This window comes from Rissa tridactyla, chromosome 15 (genome assembly GCF_028500815.1).
Source record: "Rissa tridactyla isolate bRisTri1 chromosome 15, bRisTri1.patW.cur.20221130, whole genome shotgun sequence".
Lineage (NCBI taxonomy): Eukaryota > Metazoa > Chordata > Aves > Charadriiformes > Laridae > Rissa > Rissa tridactyla.
Window position 1 is genome coordinate 12606150 of NC_071480.1, and position 23192 is coordinate 12629341.

The 23192-nt window shown below is 64.6% G+C and overlaps 1 protein-coding gene across 1 annotated transcript in view; it reads left to right on the plus strand.

Annotated features, from left to right (window-relative positions):
* The first annotated feature begins 3047 nt into the window (after window positions 1-3047).
* Window positions 3048-23192, plus strand: part of SDK2 (sidekick cell adhesion molecule 2) — a 50276-nt gene continuing 30131 nt past the window's right edge. The window contains exons 1-2 of the mRNA XM_054221997.1: window positions 3048-3192; window positions 22903-23062. Of these exons, the coding sequence (XP_054077972.1) occupies window positions 3114-3192; window positions 22903-23062 (239 nt within the window). The 5' untranslated portion in view covers window positions 3048-3113. The remainder of the gene's footprint in view (window positions 3193-22902; window positions 23063-23192) is intronic.

Sequence of the window (23192 nt, forward strand, 5' to 3'; positions counted from 1 at the left end):
TTGTCTCTCGGTCCCCGAAGTGCCTGACTTCCCAGCAAAGACTTTTACATTTCAAATAAAGCCTTGATCTTTTTTTGGAGCTCGCCTTGGTTTCAGACAAGAGTTTTTAATTCAAGCCCAGCGACGTATTTTGGGTTTGACTTTGATGTGCCCTCTTCAAGCAAGAGGCAAAATAACAGCTTTCAAATCTACAAATAGGCCTGAGGCGGGTTCTGCTGCCCGCGGGGCCGGTGCGGCAGCTGTGCAAGGAGAACCCCTCATTAGCCGAGGTCTCCAGCAGCGGCCGGTGGACGTGCTGCTGCCATTGGGGGCTGGAGCCCCCCGCACCGGGGATCGGGGGTTGCTAGAGAGGAGCCCAAACCCTGACGTGCCCTTGGAGACCTGTGCATCTCCACCCCTTCCAGAAGAGTCTCGGTGAGGCAATGCGATGTGGCTCCCATCCGGTCCGTGTGCGTGCCTCGTCGTGATTCCCTGTGTAACTACAAGTGACACTGCCCCATGTCGTGGCTCAGAAGTTGAGGTTCTCAGTGTGCCATGTGATGTTGCTGGAGGATGGGGCCAAAACTCATGGGGGATGGAGAGATGGGGCTGCCCTGCGTGGGGCAGGGGGGACCCAGCAGTACATGGGGGCTGCAGCCTGCCACCCAGGCATCGCCTGGCATGTCCTCAGGGTCACTGGGCAGGTGGCAATGTGGGTGCCACCAGAGCCTGCTGTCCTCTCTGATCCCCGGGATCTGCCAACATCGTACAGGGCAGCTCTTGGCTTTTCCACCCGCTCCTGGCAACAGCTGTGGCTGTTGCGTGCTGGAACTTGCTCCTGCTTGGATGGATTTGGGCAGGGAAGAGCTGGTATGGAGCGGGCAGGGAGGTGCTGCCAGGGCTGGGAGGGAGGACGTGCTCTGGTGGGAGCGTTGCTGCAAGATCAGAGCTCAGCCAGTCTGCCTGGGTGACTGTGGGGAACCAGGTACCTGTGCAAGTGGGTAATAAACGGCTCACACCTCGGCAAGATTAATTGTAATATCCATAAATCAGTGCAGGCACCAGGGGCAGGTGCTGAATTTATGGCCCTGGAGACAGGAATTCCTGTTCTTTAAGGAACAAAGCCCTGATCCCGCAGGGGCTTGGGAGTGTGCGGAGCATTACGGTGGCTCGCTGCCACGACTCCTCGCTGCAGCACCGGTGTCGGTGCCTGGGGAGCAGGGTCCAAGCCCAGCACCGGGGGGCTGAGCTCACCCCTGGCAGGGCAGCTTTCCTCCCTCTGCTTGTTCCAGCCCGTGCTGGGAAACACCTCCTCGAGGGGCGAGCCAGGATTGCAGCCTCCCACAGCACATCGATCCCCGTCATCTCAGTTGAGAATGCCAGCCACGGAGCTGATTAATGCTGGGGTGGGCAAGTGCTGGGTTATTGTTCAGTCTCTCTTCAAGAGGTCGATGGGAAATTTGGCAGTAGCTCTCCAAATACGCAACGTGCAACACAGGCATTGTCCCCCCGAGGGCTGTGTGTGATTTACACGTGAGTGCGTATAATGTAGTGGAAATGCACACCGGTGCCCAGGCACTAGCGCACACAGTGGTATCGATGCCCATGGGAGAGTGCTCCCTCCGTCCCTGCCCTGATTTGACCCGGCGGTGCTGGGCCTGGCTTCAGGCTAATCTGCTCATGCTTTCATTTCACCCTGATCTGTCTAGGTCCCTTGGCTCAGAGGTACTGTGTGCGCTCAGGAGGCTGATCCAGCATTCAGGGTGGGTATTTCCTTCTGTGCAGATGGTGTAGGTCCTTGAGTGCTAATGCTTGGTAGCAGCCCTGACTGAGATGCTCTCCCCCACCAAATGCAAGGCACTGTACTGGCATCAAGCGCAGACATTTTTGAAGGATGTGCATTCAAGGCCTGATCCTGTTGGGAGATCTGGGCTTGAGGAGTTGCAGGATCAGGCCTGAAGAAGTGGTATGTTATCTGGGAGGTGCTGCTAGCTCATCTTTGGAGTTAGAGCTCTTATTTTTTGAGAACCCTAAAATGTTTGCTTTCATAATCCAATGGAATCGGTTCTGCTTTTGAGTTACCTCGGGGACACACTGTGTCCCCTTCCCAGGGACTGTGTGATGATGCTTTGAGTGCCGTCGGAGGGGCTGGGGGTAGCGCGGGGTGGGGGGCGTTTGGAGAGGCGAAGGCGACAGAGGGGAGCTGCTGCAGCTTCCACAGCTGGGGGCACTGGAGGGGGGGATCCGCCCGCTCTGCACGAACCGGGGGCGGCCGGGAGGACGCGCCCGCCGCTCCCGCTCCCCCCACGGCTCCGTGCGCGCCCGGCCGCGGCCGCTGGGTAGCGCTCGGAGCCGCGCCGTCTCCCCGCCTCCCCGGCTCGGGCTGCCCCCGGCTCCGCCGAGCCCCGGCGCCGCGGCTCATTCCGCCGCCGAGCCGCGCAGGAGGAGCAGGCAGCCGGCCGGAGCGCCGAAAGGGGACGGCGCGGCGCCGCCAGCCCGCCCGCCGCGCACCGCCGGCGGCTCCGAGCCGGACCCCGCGCCGCCGAGAGCCGCCGCCGCACTTTCCCCCGTTCCCCGCGGGTTCCGGGGCGCAACGAGGGGAGAGGCCCCCGCCCCGTCGCCCGGAGCCGCCGAGGCGGGGATGTCCCCAGGCAGGAGCTGAGCGCTGGGGAGGGGCCCCCCCCGCCCCCGGACCCCAAACTTTTTAGCGGCTGCGGTGCGCTCGGCTCCGGGAGCGGCGGGGGCCCGGCCCCCATGGTGCCCGGGCGGGCAGGAGGGGCCGGGGGCGAGCAGCCCTGCGCTTCCCATCCCCTTCCCTGACGCGGGGCGCAACGCTTGGGGAGGGGCTCGGCTGCTGGCCCCACTCCGGATTTGGGGATCCCGGCTCCACACGTCCGCGGGGAAGTCGCACGTGGTGGGGAGCTGCTCTGCGGACCCCCCCCCGCCAGCCACGCAAAGAGCCTTTCACCCCGGCATCTTCGCCCTCCCCCGCGCAGCGCTGCTGCGGGGGTCCCTGCGCCGGAGCCCGGAGGACGCCGCGGTGCCCGGCCAGCATCGGGGACCGGCGCCGCAACCGCCCGGATTATAAAGTCGGGGAAGTTGCCCCCCCCTCCCACCTCCGTCTCGGCGGAGCCATGGCCCGGCTCGGGAGCTGGGGGCTGCTGTGCTTCGTGGTGCTCGCCCTGCCCGGCCCCCCAGGAGCCGGCGCCCAAGGTAAGGGGATGCGGGGTTTGTGGGGGGGGGGCACCCTCCAGCTCCGACTCGGATGCTGGCGATGGACCGCGGAGGGTTGGGGGGGTCCCGGCGCTGCTCCCCTCAGCCGAGCCCCCACCCTCCCGGGACGGGGAAGCTTTGTGCTAGCCGGGGGAAGGCGGGGGGGGGGGGGGCGCGGGGAGGGCGGGGACCGATGCGGCCCCGGAGCTCCTGCCGTTTGCGGGGGGCACAGCATCGGTGGTGTTCACGAAGCCCCCCTTGCCTCCCCGGAGCTGGGGCCCGCCGGTGCCGAGCGCGGCACGGTGCCTGGGAGGGCTCGGTCGGGGCGAGCAGCACGGCTCTGCTCTGCTCTGCCTTCCCCCTGCCCCATAACTGCCCCCAGGCTGGGGACTGGGGCGGGAAACGTTTTCCCTGAGCATGGGGTAGAGGCTGCCTTGGGCCACTCTCGGGAGGCTGAGCATCCCCTGGGGATGGCGATGGGTGAAGGCACCCATTTCACCCCCTCCCTAGGGACCCCCGTTGCACCACGAGACCTGGGGTGCAAGTTTGGGGAGCTCCTGGGGAGCAGCTCTTGCCGTGGTGTTGGTCCCATTGACCTCCAGACGGCTGGTCAGACCGGACTGTGTCTGGGGGGGCTCTGCAGCCCTGAGCCCCCGTGGGTGCCCGGGGCTCCCTGTGCACCCAGCCAGCCCTTGGGGCGAGGTGGTACTGCTGGGGAGGGCGAGCCCCTCTCTGCCCCTCGCCTCCAGGGCTCTGGCATGGCACAGCCTGTTTTTTAGCAGCTCCACTACCCGAGAGGGGTGTAGAAATAGTTTGTGGCCCTTTGGGGTGCAGATGGGGTTCAGGGATGCCAGGGGCACCCTGGGGTCCCATCCCCTCCCCAGCAGCGAGGCTCCCCGTGGGGCTGCAGAGGAGGCTCCGGGCTGGCAGGGCTGCAGCACGGCCGCCTCCGTCCCCTCTGCTTGGACCGAGCGGATCCAGGCTGTGAAATGGGGGGGGGGCACGGCAGGGTGTAGCGCTGGGGGTCCTTGCCCGCGACATTTCTTGCCCTTGTTTGCGGCAGCAAGCGGAGCCAGAAGTCCCCGTGCGCTCCTGTCCTCCCGCTCCCCCTGAGCCTCCCCCAGCACTGCTATAATTTCTCAGTAATTAAGTTCAGAACATAACATCTAAAGCGGCAGTATATTATCCGGGCAGGCCCTGTGTGGGGAGCTGTGAAGGTCTCTTTGATTGATTCACTCCCTTGCCGAGTTTCTCTTCTCCTGGCTGGCGGCTCCGGCTGGCGGGTTCCCTGTGGTCCGTTTGTTCCCCGCCTGCGGGACGGGCTCCTGGTGTGACCCAATCTCCTTCCATTTATCCATGGGGCTGCGGGGTCTCGCCGTGGGGTGGGAGGTGTGGGGCTGTCTGTGCTTCAGCCCTCCTGAGGGGCGGGAAGGGGCTTTGCTCCCTTCTCCTGGTGCCAAGCTTTGCAGCTTCGGCTCCCTGCGGCGCGTGTCACGTCCTCGCGGGCGGCGTGACATTGCTCAGTGCTCGGCCATGCCACGCGTGAGCGGTGGCTGCCCGTGACGGAGTGGCGGTGGAGCATTGCCAAAGCCTGGCACGTCCCCGTCTCCCCTGCCACGGATGGCACTGGGGACGCGCCGGCAGGGTCACCTCTCCGGCTGTGGTGCCCGGTGCGCCTGAGAGGCTGACGCTTGTCACCGTGGCCCATTGGGGCAGACTGGGTGCTGGGGCAAGGGTGATGGAGAAGGAACAGACGTGCGGGCAGGATCCCGGCTTCGGCCTCGGCTCAGCCCCGCTGCGGCGGGGCGGGCAGGGCATCCCGGAGCGGGCAGCCCTGCAGGGCTGGCAGCGGGAGCTGGGGCCGGCAGTGCTTTGTGCCGCTGCTATCGATTCAGGCGGCCAAGGAAAATGGGATCAATAGAGGCGGAGGAGGGGACGGCGCGGCGCGAGACCTCCTCAGCCGGGGCGCGGGGGCTCCCCGCGTGCAGGATGAGACACTTCGATACCTGCAGTTGGTAAAACAAAGGCCCCGCGCTGGTGGGGAGAGAGGGGATGGAAGTTTAATTACAGCTCATCTGTGCTGTGTAATTATTAATTACCCATGGCAAAAAATAACTTATTGATTAGGGGCCTCGCGCTAATTACCCGGAGCCGAACGCGGTGCTGGGTGGAAGGCTAATCAGTCAGCACTGCCCAGGCGGGAGCTGTGTCGCAGTGCGACCTGTGCCGGGGCCGAGTGCCGGTGCCACGGCCGGGGGGGCTGTGCCATGGCCAGGGGGGCACGGGCAGCCCTGCCCTAGCCGGCCCCCACCTGCAGCAAAGGTGCCTCCAGCAGATTAAGCAAAGACAATAAATGAGCCCCCCCGAGAGCTGAGGGTGGGTGGGTGTCTGGGGGGTCCCCCCCAATTTTTGTGGATGTTGTGACCCCCAGGGATGAGGTTTCCCCCCCACCCAGGGCTGGGGCACAGCCCAGGGCCCCCCACGCTGGCACAGCCCCTCTAATGGGATTGAGGGAGGCTGTGGCCAGTCCCAGGAGGGATTTGGGAGGCTTAAGGTTCCAGACAGGATTTGGGGCAGGGGCCTGAGACGGGCAGCTTCCACCAAAGAGGCTTATTAGAGGCTGGAGTTGGGGAGCGCACGGCACCTTCTGGCACCCACGCATGGTGCCTGGGCACGTCCGCACGCGTGGAGCCCCCCGTGGGGCAGAGCGGGAGGGGGACGAGCCCCTGCTCCCTCCTGGGGACGCCATGCTGGTGACAGGCTTACGCCAGGACATCTGCAAAGGTGCTGCCGGGGAAGGGCTGGCCGAGCGGGGGTGTCTCCTGCCCTGGCTCCCCCTTCTGCTAGCGCGGCCGGCACATTAACTGGTGGCCTCGTGCGAAGCTCCGGCTCAGGAAGGAAAGTGGCTTTTAGGGGAGAGGAAGGCAAGATTAAAATTTGATGCTTCTTTGGAAGCCATTAGTGACCAGGCACAGCGATGAAATTTTGATGACCTGATAACCGTAAGGGGGATGGGGATACGGTCGCATCGCGGGCAACCCGCGTCGCCATGCCCCATCGCTGCTCCCCAAAGGTTTGGGGTGCCCGTGATCCGAGCCACAGCAGCACTGGACTATGCCACCGTGCCCGTGGGCTGGTAGCCGGCTCTCTGGGGGAGAATGGGCAGGACAAGGGCTGCCAGCGGGAAGGAGGGCAGCTGTGGGCTTGTACCCGCCGCTGCTGCTGGCAGGGTTGCGCACACATTGGTGGGCTGGGGTAGCTGGGGGCAGCTGAGTGGCTCCTGCCCTGCTGCCGGCCGGCGGCTGGGGTGGCAGCGCCGAGTGCTGCCCGTCCCTTAGCGATGGGGATTAGGCTGTGGTGGTGTTTCTGCTCAGTGGGAGCAAATGAAGGAGCTGGAGGAGCGGGAAGGAGGGAGGCAGGCGGATGCAGGTTGCTCGTGAACCTGGGAAAATGCTGATAATTAAACCTGGGAGGAGGGAGGCCGGCTGGCGGGGTGCCGGCGGGGCGGCGTGACGAGGAGTGACCCTGCGTCTGCCTTCACAGGTCTTTATGAACCGTGTCCTTGTCCCCGGCGGTACCTGGAGCTGATCCCCGATGTGGCTGGTTCCTGCCTGGGGATGAGCTCCAGCCACAGCACACGTTACTGTGGGCCCTACGCAAACCCTTTGGGGGTGCGTTGGTGTTTTGCAGCAGCGCAGGCTGTTGCCGGGGGTGAATAAGGCCCTGCTCTGGCTGGGGGGAGCAAAACCCTTTGGGGGGTGGGTGGGCGGCGGGTCCCTTCGTCTCCGAGCCCTCGTTACCTCCCTGAGCTTGTTAGCGAGTTGCGTGTCACTGGGTGAAAAATGGTCAGTGCCAGGCCAGTAATAAATATGCTGCTGTCAGTGATGATGTGATCGTGCTAACGAAGGGCGACCTGAGCCCCCGTGGTCGTGCCGGGGCTGGTGGTGGGCTCCGGGGGGTGCGGAGGGGCTGGTGGCCTGTGCTGCACAGCTCCTGGTCTTCCAAAGCACCCGTGGGGATCCCTCATGGGGCTGGGATCAGGGTGGTGGGTGCTGGGGGAAAGGGGTGTCCGGGAGCTCCAAGGGAAGGGAGGAGACATCACCCTCCTGTGCAGGGGAGCATCGCATGGAGCTGCCGGAGAGGACACAGGGCTGGGGTCACTCAGAGTGGGTGGAGATGCGGTGGTGATGCCAGGGAGCTCCTCCATCCCTGCGGCTGCAGCTCTGTTTTGGGCTTCCTATCTCTCTGCACCCAGAGCCATCCACAGAGGTGGGTGCGGATGCGGGGTGCATTCCTGCTGCCCTCCGCCCTGCCGGCAGGCGGGAATGTGCTGGCAGCGGCTCCCGGCCTTGCTGGCCCGGCGTGGCATCCCTCACGCCCTGGGCACGCCGGCAATGCCACCAGCGTGGGCACAGCCCTGGGCGTCCGCGGGGATGGGGACCGGCTGTCAGGGTGCATCCTCCTGCTCCCAGCGATGCTTTGGGGGGGTGCATCCCCCCGGCTCTGAGCGGTGCTCCAGGGGGTGCCTCCCCCTGGCTCCCATCGATGCTCTGGGGGTGCGTCCCCCACCTCGCTCCCAGCGATGCTTCACCTTCTTCCCTTTCTCCCCTGCCTGACGCCGACCCCCTGCCTGTGCCCGGGGAAGGCAGGGGCCCCCTTGGCGGCCCCCTCCCCTTGCCCCCAGCCCCGCAGGGTGCAGGAATGCCTGCGCCTGGAAAGCCGTGCCGGGCTCGGGTTGCCTGGGAACTGGGAAACCTGATCCCTGGGAACGGGGCCGAGGGCAGGGGACATTCCCGGGCTGCAGCTGGTCCCCGGCCCCCTTTGTCTCCCTGCTCTGATGGGGCGGCTGCGCCCCTGCCCTCGGGCCCCCCCCAGGAATGGAGACTTGGGGCGTGGGGGGCTCTCGGCTGCGTGCAGGGCCATCCCTGGGGATGCTGTGACAGGCAGCTGCTGGCTGCTCCGCGTTGTCACCTCCCCGCGTGGATCAGCGTCACCTCCCGGCCAGCAGCCGCAGTGGGCTGGGGAAGGCCCTGGGCACTGGGACCAGCTGCCACCGCGTGCCAGCAGCTGGGCATCCCGGCCGGCAGCGGGGATGGCACGGTGACAATTCCAGGAATGCCTGCGGCCCCCAGTGCCGAAGTCACCCTCCCTGCCAGCAGTCATCATCCCCATCGTCCACCTCCGGACCAGCTGTCCTGAGCATGCCAGCAGCCCTCCCTCTGCGTTGGGGGGGGGGAAACTGAGGCACCAGGGAGACGTGGCGGTGGGAAGGGGACCGGGATGCGGTGCCGGCTGGTGTCCCGCTGCCCTGTGTCCCCAGGCACTCGCGAGTGGCTCCGTCGTCTCTCATCAATCACTGCCTGCCCACGCGGAGGTGCCGAGGCCCCCGGCGTAGGGAAACCTTGATGAGTTTGACCATTAGCAGAAAGAAACGGCTGAGCTAATTTTAGCTGTGATAGCTAATTGCTTTTTGCACTGCTGGGTGAGACAACAACGTGCGAGTCCTCAGCTGTAACCTTGAGTCCTCCTGGCTCCGTGCCGCAGCCATGCCTGGGTCCTGCCGGGGCAAGGAGTGGGATGGGGAGTCACTGGTGGCAGCGCGGGTTCCTGGAGGGGTTTCGGCAGGACGTTGGGGTCCATGTGTGAAGCTGGCAGGGGCTGGGGTGCCTGGCAGGGTCCTGCTGCCCCGGGCTTGCAAGGACGGGTGTCCCTTGAGCCTCCTGGGGAGCTGGGACTCGCATGGCATAGGGGGAGACTCTGGCTGTCCCCTGCGGCCGGTGCGTCACCCCGGCCCATGGGAGACGCAGGCTGTGGGGTGGAGCTCCGCAGTGCTCAGCAGCGTGGCTGTGTCCGTGGATCACAACGAGCTGATGGAGGGAAACACTATTTTTAGAGCCCCTTCATTGATCAGGGCGCGTGTGCCCGCTCCTGGGTGTGTGAATCGCCCAAGCCGGAGGGCATTTTCCTGGAGTGAGAGCGGGGCTGGGGACCTCTTTGCCACCCTGTCCCGTATCTGCAGCGCTGGGGAGCGTTTGCCAGGATGGTTGGAGGAGCCTGTCCCCCTCCATCCCCATCCTGCAGGACCTGCCCCTCCAGTACATCCCAGTTCACTGGCTGTGAGCTGCAGTTGAGTGAGGAAACCGGGATGAATCTAGGGCAGGGGCTGGGCATTAACTGGGGTTTCACGGGGTCATTTATGTTCCTTATTCGTCGCCCTCCCACTGGGAGCCTGTGTCTCCCCGGCAGGGAGCCATCGAGCGCCGGGCTGTGCAGGTGGCTGTCCCCAGGGCTCAGCCCATGGGTCTCGGCATGGGGGGATGCGCAGTGCTTCCACTCCTCCTCCTCTTCCTCTTCCTCCTCCTTGCCTGAGCCAGGCCCACGGGGTCAGGCTGGGAGCATGGGGGAAGGCGGAGGGGAGCGGGTCCTGCATGGGTCTGGCATCCTTGTCTCCCGGCGGTCCATGGAGGTCCGGGTGGGAGCTGGGTGCAGACGTGCTGCCACATCCCGCCCCAGCGGGGCTGGGATGGATGGGTGGATGGAGGGATGCTGGCTGGATGGAGGGGGCTGGGGCGCAGCGGACACAATAGCTCCGGTTTCAGCGACCCGCCTCCTGAATGCCTGCAAAACAGCTGATAGCCGTGAAGGGGGATGAAATGGGATTAGCTGCTGTTTCCAAAGGGAGTGCGTCCTGCCCAGCCGGACAATGCGCCCGCTGTGCCCCCGCTTCACGCCTGGGCGCGTCGGCTCCGGCTCCCCGGGGTTGGAGTGCTGCCTCCTGCCCTGCCTAGCCCTGGGGTCCGCCGAGCCCCCCGCGCTCCAGCACTGGCTCCGGGGCTGGGGGGGAACTGGGAGATGCTGGGGCATGGTGGGGGCTTCTGCCTGCCCCGAGGGGTCGTGGCTAGGATTCTCACCCCGAGGGGGACCCCGTGCAGCCCGTGCTGGGTTGGGGGGAGCTTGGGGCTGTCCCACCCCGGCAAGCCTTGATGTTGGGTGCCCAGCTTGATGCCACGGGGCTGAAATGGAGAAACCAACCTTATGGTGCCAAGGGGGTTGGCAGGGCGGATGCCTGCCGTCCCTACGCCCCCCCCCCCCCCCGGGCCAGCCTGCGGTGGGTGCCAGTGATGGGTTGCGAGGGGGGCCGGCGGCGCGTCTCGGGGTGTGAGCCGCGCGCGGCCCCAGCTGCGGCGCTGCCGGGGCGCGTGTGCAGCGCCGCGCTCGCTGGAGTGAATTGATGTTTATTTTGATAATGAGTTCTCAATGCATTCGCAAACTAATAAAATCAACTCATTAGGGTGGTATGTTTAATTCAGAGCTCTGCCGTTGGGAGAGCCCTCCCGGCCGGCTGAGCACCAGCAAGTGCTGAGCACCCGGCCTCTGTCTGCACGCGTGAGGTGCAAGGGGAGGAAGGTGGTGGGTGCCTTCATCTCCCTGTTTTTTCCATTTTCCTCGCTTGCATGGTGGAAAGAAGGGCTGGGAGGGTGGCGGGGGGAGCCGAGCTGTGCAGTGGAGGGTGGAAACAAGGCGCACGCAGTGAGTGGGGGCGATGAGCTGCCGGAGCCCTTCACCTGGGGCGGTGACGGAGTCTCGCTCGCTTGGCTTCTCCCCATAAGCTTCACGTCAGGCTGGGCAACGGCGCTGGCTTCGCTGCTGGAATCGCTGGCCCCGCGTTGGCTGGAAAAGCCCCTCTGGGCCGTCAGAGCCACAAGTGTGTAAATAAGCACAATGACCAGAGTTCGCTTCCCTGCCCTGGAAATGCAGGGCTGTGGTGGATGGCTGGGGGGGTGGGGGGGGGGGATTACCAGGCTACGAGTTATTCCCGTCCCCCATCTGCGAACAGGGGCATCTGGGAAGGAAAAGCTTTGGAAAAGGTTTTTTTTTTTCCAAGGAAAACTCGTGTTCGCTGTCATGCTGCAGCTATTTATGTTTCAAGTGAGCAATGCAATGACTAATTAATACTTTGGAAAAAAAAAAAAAAAAGGATGCCTGGGCGACACCCCAGTAAATGGGCAAGCGCCTGCTGGCTCGGGGCCGTGCTGCGGGGAGGGGGACCGCGGCCACCAGCGCCTTCGTCCTGCTCAGCACGGCGGGGCGGGGAGCTGGCGAAGGGTTTTCCATCCCGCGGGGCTGGCGACTTTAATTGCGTCAGCGCCATGGGAAAGGCTGAGTGGGGTTTTTCTTGTGGTTTCTGCCTTCTGTTTTTCTTTCCCCGCTGTATTATTTTTTTAATTTTTTTTTTTTTTTCGGTTGGGAAATGCCGCCCTGTTGAGATTCTCGCGGCGAGCCTGGAAAGCGGCTGTCCGTCCATCTGTCTGTCTGCCTGCGAGGGCGGTTGCAGGGTGAGGGGTGTTCGGAGCATCCTGAGTGGGTGGGGGATGCGGGGGGGCGGCAGGAGCTTGGGGATGGCAAGGGGGGGACGATGCCCCTTGCAGAAGTGACATCCCAGGTGCTGTTGGGGCTCTAGTGGTGGCTTTGCTTTCCCACCCTGGGAGCCGCCGCAGCCAGGGCTGTGGTTGCCCTCCAGGAATACCTGGAGGACACACTGGACATGCCCCATGGGGACAAATCCAGCCCAGAGCTGTGCTGGGCTGCACTGGGCTCGTGTGCCATCCATCCCACCCAGTGCTGGGACCACCCTGGGGATGGGGTCTGGGGCTGTGGGGACCCCCGCCTTGCTTGGCAGCTGGACGTGGAGCCTGTTCCTGCCAAACCCTCACGGGGGAAGCTCCGGTCCTGGCTGCGAAGCCTTTGGGAAGGGTCCCTCCATCCCTCCAAGCCTTTGGGGAGGGGGATGCGTGTTCACCCCCTCTCCTGCCTGGAGGGCGGCTGTGCGGGGTCTGGAGGTGATGTCCATCCGTCCTTCCCCTCCTCACGGTTTTGGGGCCTCTCCTGGGGAAATCAGCTGCCAGATCCGGCCCCTCTAATTGCATTGAGTCACTCTCCGGGTGTCCGTGACTCACAGCAGTGACCCAGATACGGCGGAGCTGCGTAATCGTGGGGTCGGGAGGATTTGTGGTATCGGAAGGAGTTTGCTGGGGAAGAAGTTTTGGCTGCAGCCTGGAGCTGGTTAAACATCCCCAGCTGGGGACGGGGCTGTGCCCTGCGTGGGGACACGCTCAGCAGGGGGACAGGCTCGCTGCAGCCCATGGCGGTGGCCGGCTGTGCTGCCCATGGCTGGGCGCGCCTGGGGGGTGCTCCTGTGCCCCCCGGAGGATCCATGCACAGCCCCTTTGCTGCAGGTCCCCGTGGATCCATGTGTTTGGTGCCCCGTGCTGGGGTCTGTGTCTCTGGGGCCAGGCGTGGGGGTCTGTAGGGACCGCGCGGTGCTTCAGAGCACAAAGCCCTGCTTGTCAGCCCCCCCCCGGGCTCGCGGGCTGGGAACACACAACGGTGCCGTGTGTGTGCGCGTCTGTTCGGGGTTTGCCGCGAGGGGAAATGTTGTTTTTTCCAGGCGGCGCGGGCAGCGGGGCTGGGTGTGCGAGGGCAGGCAGGGACGGGCAGGCACACAGCCCCGCTCTGTTCCCGGCCACGGCTCAACGAGACGCTGTTCCCCGGCCAGGGCTGATGCCTCTCCCTTGGCTCCGGGACCATCTCAAGCCTTACCTGGCTCACGTTGGCACCGGGGCTGCGCTTGGGCTGGGCATCATGGGCTGTGGTCCTTGGGTAGATGCCTGGAAGCTGAGAGGGGATGATGCTGGCACAGCCCTGGCTGTGCCGCAGTGGGAAGAGGGTGGTCATTCTCCAGGTCTGGGACCCTCCGATGGCCGGGGACGTGTGCTGGGGGTTGCACCGTGTTTGGGATTGCCGGGATGAGACCGCAAAGGAAGGTGGCATCATCTCCAGCATCACTGTTGGGAGAAAGGGAGGTCCTGAGCAGGCACCGTGGTGCTGCCGGGCTCCGTGTCCCTTTTGCAGACACCCCTTGTCCCGGGGGAGCTGAACTGATCCCTCCCCATGTTCCCCATCTCTCCCTGCGTTCCCCATCCCTGGGGGGGTTTGGCTGGGCATGGCGATGCTGCCGGCTCAGCCCGTGGCCCGCTGAGCCCTCCGAGAGCCCTTCTGCGGAAGAGGAGCTTGTTATGGAGCCATTCTGCTTTTAATTAACAAATTAAAATCCTAGTTAACAATCCAGCCCCAGGGCTGTTGGAGGCTGGGAGAAGCTGGAGCGTTTGTTATGGAAACAGCAGTTAATTAACAAATAAATAAATAAGTATGGGCCTGGAGACAGATGCGGGAGGAGGAAGGGGAGATGGCAGCGTGGTCGGGCTGTCCCGCCGGCCTGGCGAGAGGCAGCACGGGAGGAGAGTGTCCGTCCGTCCATCTGTCCGTCCTGGGGGATGCCATGGCCCCGGTGGGCAGTGCCAGTCCCGCTGGGTGCGAGGGGCTGGATCCTGCCTTGTGCTGGCTGTGCTATGGCAGATCTGGCCATGTACTGTGCCGGGGCCACCTTGGCCGGCTCCCCGTCTCTGCCTGGGCTTTGCCGAGCGCTGCTGGCCGTGGAAATCGCGCCCGCTGCTTCTCCTCCCGCCCCGAGGCCGGGAAGTGCTGCGGCAGAGCTCCGGCGGAGATGGATAAAGTGTGACACCGGCAAAACTGCTGTGCGTTTCACGGGTGACACAGGTGCCGGGACCCGCGCGAGGAGGCGGGGGACGTTGCACACTGGGCTGCTCCGAGCATCCCTGGAGCAGGCATTGCTGTGGTCCCCATCAGTGTCCCCATCTGTGTCCCCTTTGTCCCAGGCTGGGTCTGGGCAGGGGGATTTGGGCTCCCCTGGGCTGGGTGCAGGCGGGGAGGGGGGTGCTGAGGCTGTGGCCCCCCTAGCCGTGCCCTGCAGTGGTCAGCTGGCATTAGCCGCAGGGCTGTCACCGAGAGCTGCAGCATCACCCTGCCCATCTCAGTGCCGGCACCGAGGGCAGGGGTGGCTGCGGGGACCGACGCGGGGATGTGACCTGCTGCCAGCCCACACTGGGGCCCTGCGGGATTTTTGCACGGGGAGCGGAGGCGGCAGAGCCCACCTCCCTCCCGCAGCCTCACCTTTCCAAAGGCTTAAGGGAAGAAAATCAGTTTAAAAGCCGGCTCTGCAAATCCCGGCAGCGTCACACGGGCGGGAGCCGTGCTCCGCTGAGCAGCTCCTCCAGGTCTGCGTCTCTCTCAGCCTCCCACCTAATCCAGTTAACACACCTCTGCAATCGGCTTACGGCATGTAAGAAACCCCAAATCTCCTCCGAGGGAAGCGCAGGGGAGCGGGGCAGCGACGCCGGAGCCGTGAGCTCTGCCGGGTCCAGCCGGGCTCCTTGCTGGGGCGGCAGCACCGGGTCCGGGTCCCCCCGCTTTGCCAGACCCCTCCTGCCATGCGGGTGCCGTGCACACACAATGACAGGGTTGGCCCCATCTCCCAAGGGCTCCCCCCCCCCCACCAAAAAGACCGTTTTCCTCCGCGAGGGAATTGCTAAAGCGATTGCACGAACACGGGGAGGGGGGGCTGGAGATGGAAAGGTGCCCGGCTCCACCCGCGTCTCTCCGGGTGGGCAGGAGCCGTGTCCCCGAGCCCAAGGGGCAGCGTGCCCTTGGCTGGCAGCCCCCGCGCTGCCCCTGCCCCTTCGCCGTGCCGGGAGCAGTCTGTCTGCCGGGCTCAGCGCAAGGCACCGGAGCAAAGACGAATGCGTTCCGGCAGCAAGGTCGTTGCAGAGTGCGAGGGCACCGGGTGCCCCTGCAGCCTGGGAGCCTCTCGGCTGCACCATCCTGCTCCGGCGCTTCCCCCGAGGGCTGCACCGGTGCCCGGCCGTGGGCAGCACAGCTCCGGGGCTGGCTGCGGGAGGGATGCGGTGGCGGCGATGAGACGCTCCCGCGTCCTCTGAAGGGAGGCGGCGCAGCCCTGCTCCAACCTGCCGGCGCGCGGGGCCACGGCTCCTCTGACGTGCAACAAAGATGGTTTTATTCCTGCGATCTCGGCGTGACTGGGGCCGAGCGAGGGAGGCTCTCCAGGCTGTTCCGCCTCGCGTAGAAACCCTCTTAGCTCCGCTCTGCAATTGCTTTATGAGAAACAGCTCCTTTTTGGCACAGCTCCCGGCTGCAAACCCCATCATCTCCCCAGGGCTGGGCTTGGGCTGTGGTGCTGCGGGAGGGACGGAGCCGAAGCCCCCCATGGCAGTCTCCGACCAGCGGGGAGGCAGGGCCCCCTCTGGAAGCAGGAAAATCACTTCCAGCACAGGGTTTTCCAAGCGGCAAAGGAGAGGGCTGGAATTTGCAACCCAGCGTGGAGAAGCAGCAGCCGTAGGGCACCATTTTCGGGTCCTGCTCTGTCCCAGCTCCCGTGTGCCACCTGGGAACCTCACGGGACTGGGGACCTGCTGTGGCTCGGACGGGGCTGGAGGGGAGGGCTGGGATCGGGGTCTACGGCAGCCCCGGCTCCCGGGGACGGGTCGGAGCTGTGGCCGGGATGGATGGTGCCATGCGTGGGGCTGGGGCTGCCCTGGGGTGGCATTGCCCAAGACGTGTGGGTCCTCGTCGTCATCCTGGGGTTGCGCTTGCCCTTGGCAAAGAGCAGCACTCGGGGTGCGGTGGGAAAGCGCGGTGTGGATGGGGAGAGGGGAAACCTGGTGGGACAGGGATGGGGGGGGACTGTGCTGCAGAGACCAGAGGGACGGTGCGTGTCACGGCAACTGAAACACCGTGAGCTTGCAGGTCCAAGAGCATCGCTCTTGGCTAACCCCCCCGGAGAAGCGGTGCCGTGGCCTGGGATTTCCCTGGTTGCTCTCTCATCCTGATGCCGCGGGCGAGTGCCGACCCCCCTGGCTCAGGCTGTGCCCTCTCAATAATGCAGGAAGGTGAGTGCCGTCCGTGGAGGCCGCGGATAAACGTGGTAAATGGCTGAGAAATGGAGCATGTCTTTTGGGAGCCACCTCCGCCGTTAGCGTGCCGGGCCTCTCTCGGCCGTGGCGGTGCTGCTGGGTCGGCGCAGGTATGGGGGGCAGGCGGGGAGGAGGAGACGGAGCCGAGCTGCCGAGTCCATCGGAGCATTGGAAAATTGCATTTCACGGCCGGGCGGATTGGGATACCAACCCCAGCACCATGCGCCGGGCGCTCGGAGAGGAGATAAGATTTGATTAAGAAGGCCGCTATTAATTTATGGCAAGTACACTCACGATAGTGGAGAGGTTGCTTTTAATTAATAGCCAGAAGGAGAGTTTTAAAGCTCTTGGTCTCAGTGGGGGGGGAAGGGGAGGGAGGGGAAAAGCGGGGAAGGAAGGGAAGAAAGTAAGTTGTGAGGATTAATGGACACATCTGCAATTATAAGTGTTTTTCTTAATGAAAAGGAAAAAAAAAAAACCCACATTAAAAGACACACCGCGGTTAGGGGTGTGCGGAGTGGCCTGGCTGGTCCATAGGGCTGGGGTGGGCAGGATTGTGCTGGGTGCCTTTGGCGCCACTCCGTGTGCCAGCGGGGACTGGGGCTGCCCTGTGGCACCCCATGGCCACCAGCCCAGCCTGGGGGGAGCAAGCGACGTCTGGGGCGTCCCCCGTGGCTGACGCTGTGCTCCCGGGCCAGCTCTTTCCACTGGGATCAGGATGGAGGGTGGGTGCTGGGATGGATGTTGGCTCTGGGGAGGGTGGAGCCGTCCTGCCCCACTGCTGGCCCCGAGCAGACCCAGGGAGGCTGCAGCGTGCGGCGGGGGCTGGAGACCCCCTGGCTGCCCCCTTCCCCATGGCACCAGGAGAGATGGGGACACCCTGGCGCCAACTGGTCCTGGTGCAAGAGGGGGGTCCCTCAGCCCTCAGCAGTGTCCCTGCTCTGTGACTTGTAGCCGTGCTGCTTCAGGGGGTGCAGAGGGATCCCCCCTTCAGCGTGGGGCTGGGGTCCCAGCAGAGCGGGGCTGGTGCCACGTGATGGGTCTTCCCTCATCCCCTCCAGTGTGGTATTGCTGCCTTTCATTCCCAGTTTGAGCGAGCTGAGCCGGATGCCGTGCCGTGCCGTGCCATGCCTCCCTGCCGCCACACGCGTCTCCTCCCGCGGGGCCCCGCCGCCGCCACGCTTCACCCGGGGCGTTGGCGTGAGCCCGGCCGATTCGAGAGGAGCGAAGGCGCGTTGGCACGGAGCCTCGACAGGCTGCCGCGGGGCACCAAAACCCTTCGCCGGCGGGTTTTGCTGACAAACCTGCATTTGCCGGGTGGTGAGATGAAAGCTGGGCTCTGCCAGGAGCCCCGTGCTGGTGGGCTGTCACAGCGCAGCCACACTCAGGGCTCTGATGTCCCCATGGGTGGCGTGGTTACCACCATCCTCCCTCTTGCTGGTGCTTCTCCATTGCCGTGCGGCTGGGTTTCGTGCTTTCCCTGCCACCCCTTCCCGAAATTTGAAGGTGGCATCAAGTCACTGCGGGAGAGATGATGATTTGAAGGGGACACGTTCTGCCAGAGCGGGGCGTTGGCACTGGGGCACGGCTCCAGCGCTGGCCCAGTGGTGCCAGATGAGGCTGGCAGGGCCGGGGGCTGCCGACTGCCGGCGGAGCAGATGGGTGATGGCAAGCAGGGATCACACGTGCAGCGAGTTTGGCGGGGTCTGTGCTTGGGGCGCAGCGGCACAAGTTGTTTTGTGCCTGCTCAGGTGCCGGGAGGGGGCGAGTGGGACTCTTGAGGATGCCCGCGCCATCGCAATGCCGTGCTTGGCTTTGTCCTTGGCGCCCACCGCACGCCTTGGTTCCCTCCCACCCCGGATGCCTGGGTCCCCCCGGCCACCTGGGTCCCTGCTCAGTGTCACGTCATGCTCCGCAGCTCCCCAGGTGCCGGGAGCGTTCGTCATTTCAATTCTGTGTTTGCTTTCTATTAAGGGGATGAAGCCTTGTCTCAGGAATACTAATGGCTCTGGCGGCGGCGGAGAGGCTGCTAATCCCCAGCACCTGCCGGCCGCCCCGTGTGGCCCCTCTCACCGGCCCCGAGGGGACCGTGGTGGGGACACTGGGAATACCGGGAGCCGTGATGGGGCATTGCCGAATCTCCCATCCCCGCGGTGGGGGCCATGCCCTCGGTGCCCGCGGGGACGCGTGCCATTTAATCAGCCTGATGACTTTACCAACAGCCGCTGAAAAATTGATGCCTCCCAACCGCACGCCGGCGTCTGACAAGCAGAAAATGTAACTTAGCCAAGGGACGGCTCCTCGGGCAGCGGCATGGCCCCGCGGCTTCGCCTTGTCCCTGGGCACGGGGCCACCCAGCCAGGATGGCTGAGGAGGGGACGCGGTTTGTCCCCAGGGATGGTGCGCCTCGGCCAGGATGGGTCCATCTCTCTTTGCACCCCACCAGGGCTGTGACCCCAGCGGGGCGCTCAGGGATGCTGTGGTCACCCATGGGTGCTGTGTCTGGGGGCCACGGGGTGCCCTGGTGATGTTTAACCCCTTCCCTGCCATGCAGGATCCCCCCCTCCTGCCTCCCCCCCCCATCCTCAGATGCGGAGCGGCTGCTGCGGCGCCGGGGAACTGCGCCGCGAATATGTTACACAAATGAATAATAAAAACAAAGGAAAATTACCCTCTTTATTGAAACTCATTTTATGAATAAAACAATTATTCTGGTAATTGAAAAAATGTGTCGTTAAATTAAATGCAGTGGTTCCTATTAAAATTTTAGTGGATTTCTTCTTCTCTGTTTCTTTTTCCCCCTTTTTCCTTCCCTCCCTCCCTCCCTGCCTCCGCTGGCGGCTAGAGGCTGGTAATTATAGCGGAGGGTTTCGCTTTCTCTTTATTGTTTTTTAATCTCTTCGTGCTGTGGAGTGCCAGCGATAGTCTGATGCAGAAGAGATTTAGCTCCATCTCCCTGTGCTGGGGGGGGGGGGCACGGGGGGCCGGAGCGGGAGCGCAGGGCAGCTGGGTGGCAGTGCTAGCGTCCCCGCCAGCATCCCCGGCGCGCTGCCATCCTGCTTTCTGGGCAGTGCTGCCCTGGGAGGGACGGGGGAGCCCTGCGAAGCCTGGGGGACGGAGGACACAGCTCTGTCCCCCATCCCGTGGTCCAGGGGGGATGCAGACAGCGGAGCAATCCCTTCCCAGGGCTGCCCTGGTGCACCGGGGGACACCCTGGTGCATCCCGAAGGGCTGGTGGGGAAGGGAGGGAGGCGACCATGTCATTTCGTCCCAGCCGGGTGTCGGTGCGGGGTGGCCGAGGCGATGGGCATGGCGATGGGTGCTGGTACCCGGTGTTGGTCGGGCTCCACTGGGTGCTTGGAGCCCGCAGGGACAGGCGGGCCGGATTCGGGGCATCCCACTGTCTCGGGGGAGTCCGCCCGGCGCATCCCGCTGCTTCTCACCCTGATTCATGTCAATTAGCAGGAACGGGCGCTGGGCTGATCGCCTTCTGGTTAGCGAGCTGGGGAGGGGAGAGGCTGGATGTCACCCGCTGTCCCTGAGGGGCAGTGGGGTGGTGACCCTGTGCTGAATGAGCGCTGAACCCAGGTGTGGTGGGGGGCCGTGGTCCCCCCCTGCTGTCACCGTGCTGGTGCTCGCGCGAAGCATCCACAGCAAAGATGGGAGAAGGACCCGGGTGTCCCACAAGCTGCTGGTCCTTTGCCGGGGTGGGCAGCAGTGGGGCACAGCCATGGGGGGGGGACCCTGTGCCCCCATTCCCATCTTGTCTCCGCTTGCTGGGGTTCCCCGAGCATGGGGGGGTCGCACCCTCCTTCCCCACCCCCCCAGCAGCTGCCCGGCAGAGCCCTGCCCTTGGCAGACATTCCCGGATTCCTCCAGACTTAAAACTCCCCGTCCTTTCCCATCAAGAGGGATTTGAAGCTGGGGAGAGAGGGGGGGGCTTAGCTCCCAACTCGCCCATTACGCCCGGGAATTAGGATCCATTACTGCTCTTTTGGTGAGGCCGGGGCCCCCTGCCCTACATCTGTACCCCCCCGCCCCAGCGCTAATGCACCGGGCTCAGACCCAGCTCCCGGCGGCCCTTATGTAAATAAAGTGCAGGGGCAAAGATTTTGATCCCATTAGGCAGGATTAGTGCCTTCCGAGGCCCTGGCATTAAAATGTCATCGGCAGTGGAGGGAGAGAGCCAGTGTCATCCCCGTCTCCATCCCCTTTCCCTGTTGCCAGCACTTGGCATCCCGTTTATCCCATCCATCGCCGCCGGCGGCTCAGCAGGAGGCAGCGTCCCCTGCACCGCTCAGTCCCCGCGGGCAGGATGGGGACGGCGTGGTTTGGTGGCACCTTTCTGCATGGAGGGGACCGCGCTGGGCTGGCATAGCTGGCATGGCACGGCACGGCACCCGGGGAGCTCAGCGTCCTCCCGCGCCGCCGGCAGATGTGCAGATGTTGCCGGGGACGCCTCTCACTGCCGCCTGTGTTTGGAAAGTGATGAATTTCTGCACCAACTAATTAGTCTCTAATTAGCAAGTGGAGTGTAAACAGTCACAACAGATGGGGGAGAGGTGGAATTAGCAGTAATGACCCTTCGTTTTTGGGGGGACGTGGCTGTCGGGCACTGGGAACCCTCCTGCCGGGTCCGGGATGGGGGGAATCGCAGCCCCCGTCCGTGCTGGCTCTGCGGGGAGGGCCGGGAGGTGGGGGACACCCCTGTGCACCCCGGTTTGGTGGTGCCGTGGCCTGTCCTGCTGCCAGGACGGTGGGAGAGGTGAAGTGCCCCCAGCTTTGGCTTCCCCAGGGGAGCGGAGGCGCTGAGGGGGGGCACTGGGGAGCTGCTTGGTCCGAGGCGGCTGCCGTGACCTTCGTGGGCGGATAACGATCGCACGATCAATAGTGGAATTAGGAGCCGCCTCTCCTCCTCTGCGCCGTTTTTCACCCCTTAATGCAGAACAGATGGCTCGGGCGCTTCAAAGCGAGATGAGCCTTAGCTGCTTAAAATCAAATTAGGATGTATGCAAACGGCGTGCGGGCCCAAGGGGAAGGTGCGCCAGGAGCACCCTGCCTCCCAAATGCCCCCCAAACGCCCCCCAGACGCCTCCCTCCGCCGGCGCTGGGTGCTGGGCTCAGCCGGGGCATGCACCGAATATGCCAGGTCTCAGCCTCGATGCTCTGGGCCAGGTCCCGGCAGCACAGCCCCGCGGTCCGGCTCTCCGGTGCGGCCCGTGCATGTGTGACCATCACCAGTGCCTGGGGACCCGGCTGTTCTGCCACGGGTCCTTGCTACAGCGATGCTTTGGCTGCATCTAGCCCAGCCCGGTCTGGTCCATGGCTCATTTACTGGTTTCATGGAGGAGGTATTCCACCCCAGAGCCGGTGCCTGGCTGTGCCACGGCCCCAGCCGGGGGCTGCCGTAATCCCACAGGTCTCCATCCTGACGTGGGCGAAGCTCCGGCGTCGCAGGTCAATCTCCAGCCACGCCGTGGTGGGGACACGTGTGCGCACCCCCACGCACACGCGTGCAAAGGTGCCATATGCCGTGATCCTGCCCCTGGATGTCCCCACGAGCCCAGCTTGGTTGTCCCCAGTGGTGCTGGGTGTCCCTCACTCCTCCAGCATCCCAAAAGCCACAGCTCAGCCGACGCAGGGCTGCCACGAGCTCTCCGGATCGGGGAACCATGCAGCCACGGGCCGGGCTCGCAGCCAGCTGTCCTCAGTGCCAAACCCCCCAGCCAGGGCACCCCTCTGCCCCGTGGCATCTGGGGCTTGCGGGGAAGCTGGGCTGCTGCGAGGTCAGGCCCTGCTGCCCCACACCTGCTTTTAGGGGTGCCCCGATGTCCGGATCCAGCCTGGTCCTGGGGCCAGGGCACTGGGATAAGGGCTGCCCGCGCCAGCCAGCGCTGCTGAAGGTCAGAGAGGAGGATTAAATTAAGGAGCCGCCAGCTGCTCCTTCCCTGCCTAATGACTCGCCTGGCATTTAGCACCACCGTGCCCGCCCTGGGGACAGGCAGGACGGGGCAGCCGGGTGTAAATCAGATGGGCATTTCCACGTGGGGGCAGCGAGCCGGCACCTCGGGATGCGCAGGAGCCGGGCACTGCTGGCGAGGAGAGGAGAGGGACCCCCCAGTGTGGGTCTGGCAGCGTCTGGGTGCTTCTGAGCCCCTGCAAACTCGTGACACCCCGCGGGGCGGTGGGGCGGCGGAGCAGGCTGAGCCCACGGGCACAGGCAGCGCTTTCGTGCCGGCTCACGGCGCGCGGAGCCCTGGCAGGAATTCAGCTCGCGCGCGCAAGAAAGCGGAGCCCTACCCCAAAGAAAAGACCCAAAGCCGTGATTGAAAGCGCACTTGAAAGCTGCTGGGGAATATGAATGTGTCTTTGAAGTAAAAGGGCTTCCATTTGTTAAGCAGAAAATGGAGCTGTGTGTTTCGATTTATAGTTTTACTTAGCAAATAAAACAGGAGAGGAGTAAGTGTTTATGTCTCGCTCCGCTCCCAGCCCCTCCGCCCCCTTCACCCCCCGAGTTAAAAGCTTGGTGCTTCTGAAACGCTACAAAGGCAGCCGGGAAAAAAGCAAAGCAAGCAGCTTAGATAAACCCTAGATGGGCTAAGCTCTTGTCGATAGGCTTGTGAAATGGCTCGGGGCTCGGGGGGGCGGGGGGACGGACAATGGCCAGGGGAAGGGTCTGGGGGCCCTGGCTGGGACAGGGGGCTGGGGAGGTGGCCGCCAGCATCCCCTTGCCCACGTGCCGCTGGGCTATGGTTGAGCGCGGGATGAAGCGGTCCTGCTGCCGTGGGGCTGGCAGGCTATGGGGCTGGCAGGCTGTGGGGCCGGGCATGTCTCTCACCCCCTTTCCCTCCTCTCTCCGCAGACGATGTCTCCCCGTATTTTAAGACGGAACCGGTGCGGAGCCAGGTCCACCTGGAGGGGAACCGCCTGGTGCTGACGTGCATGGCGGAGGGCAGCTGGCCCCTCGAGTTCAAGTGGCTGCACAACAGCCGGGAGCTGACCAAGTTCTCCCTGGAGTACCGGTGAGTCCCCATGGAGCATCCGGGGCGAATCCCAGCCGGCACAGCGGGCAGCACAGCGGGCATGGCCGGTCGCCACGCGAGAGGATGCTCTCCCGGCGCGGCGGCAGGGGTTTAGTGTGCCGGGAGCTGC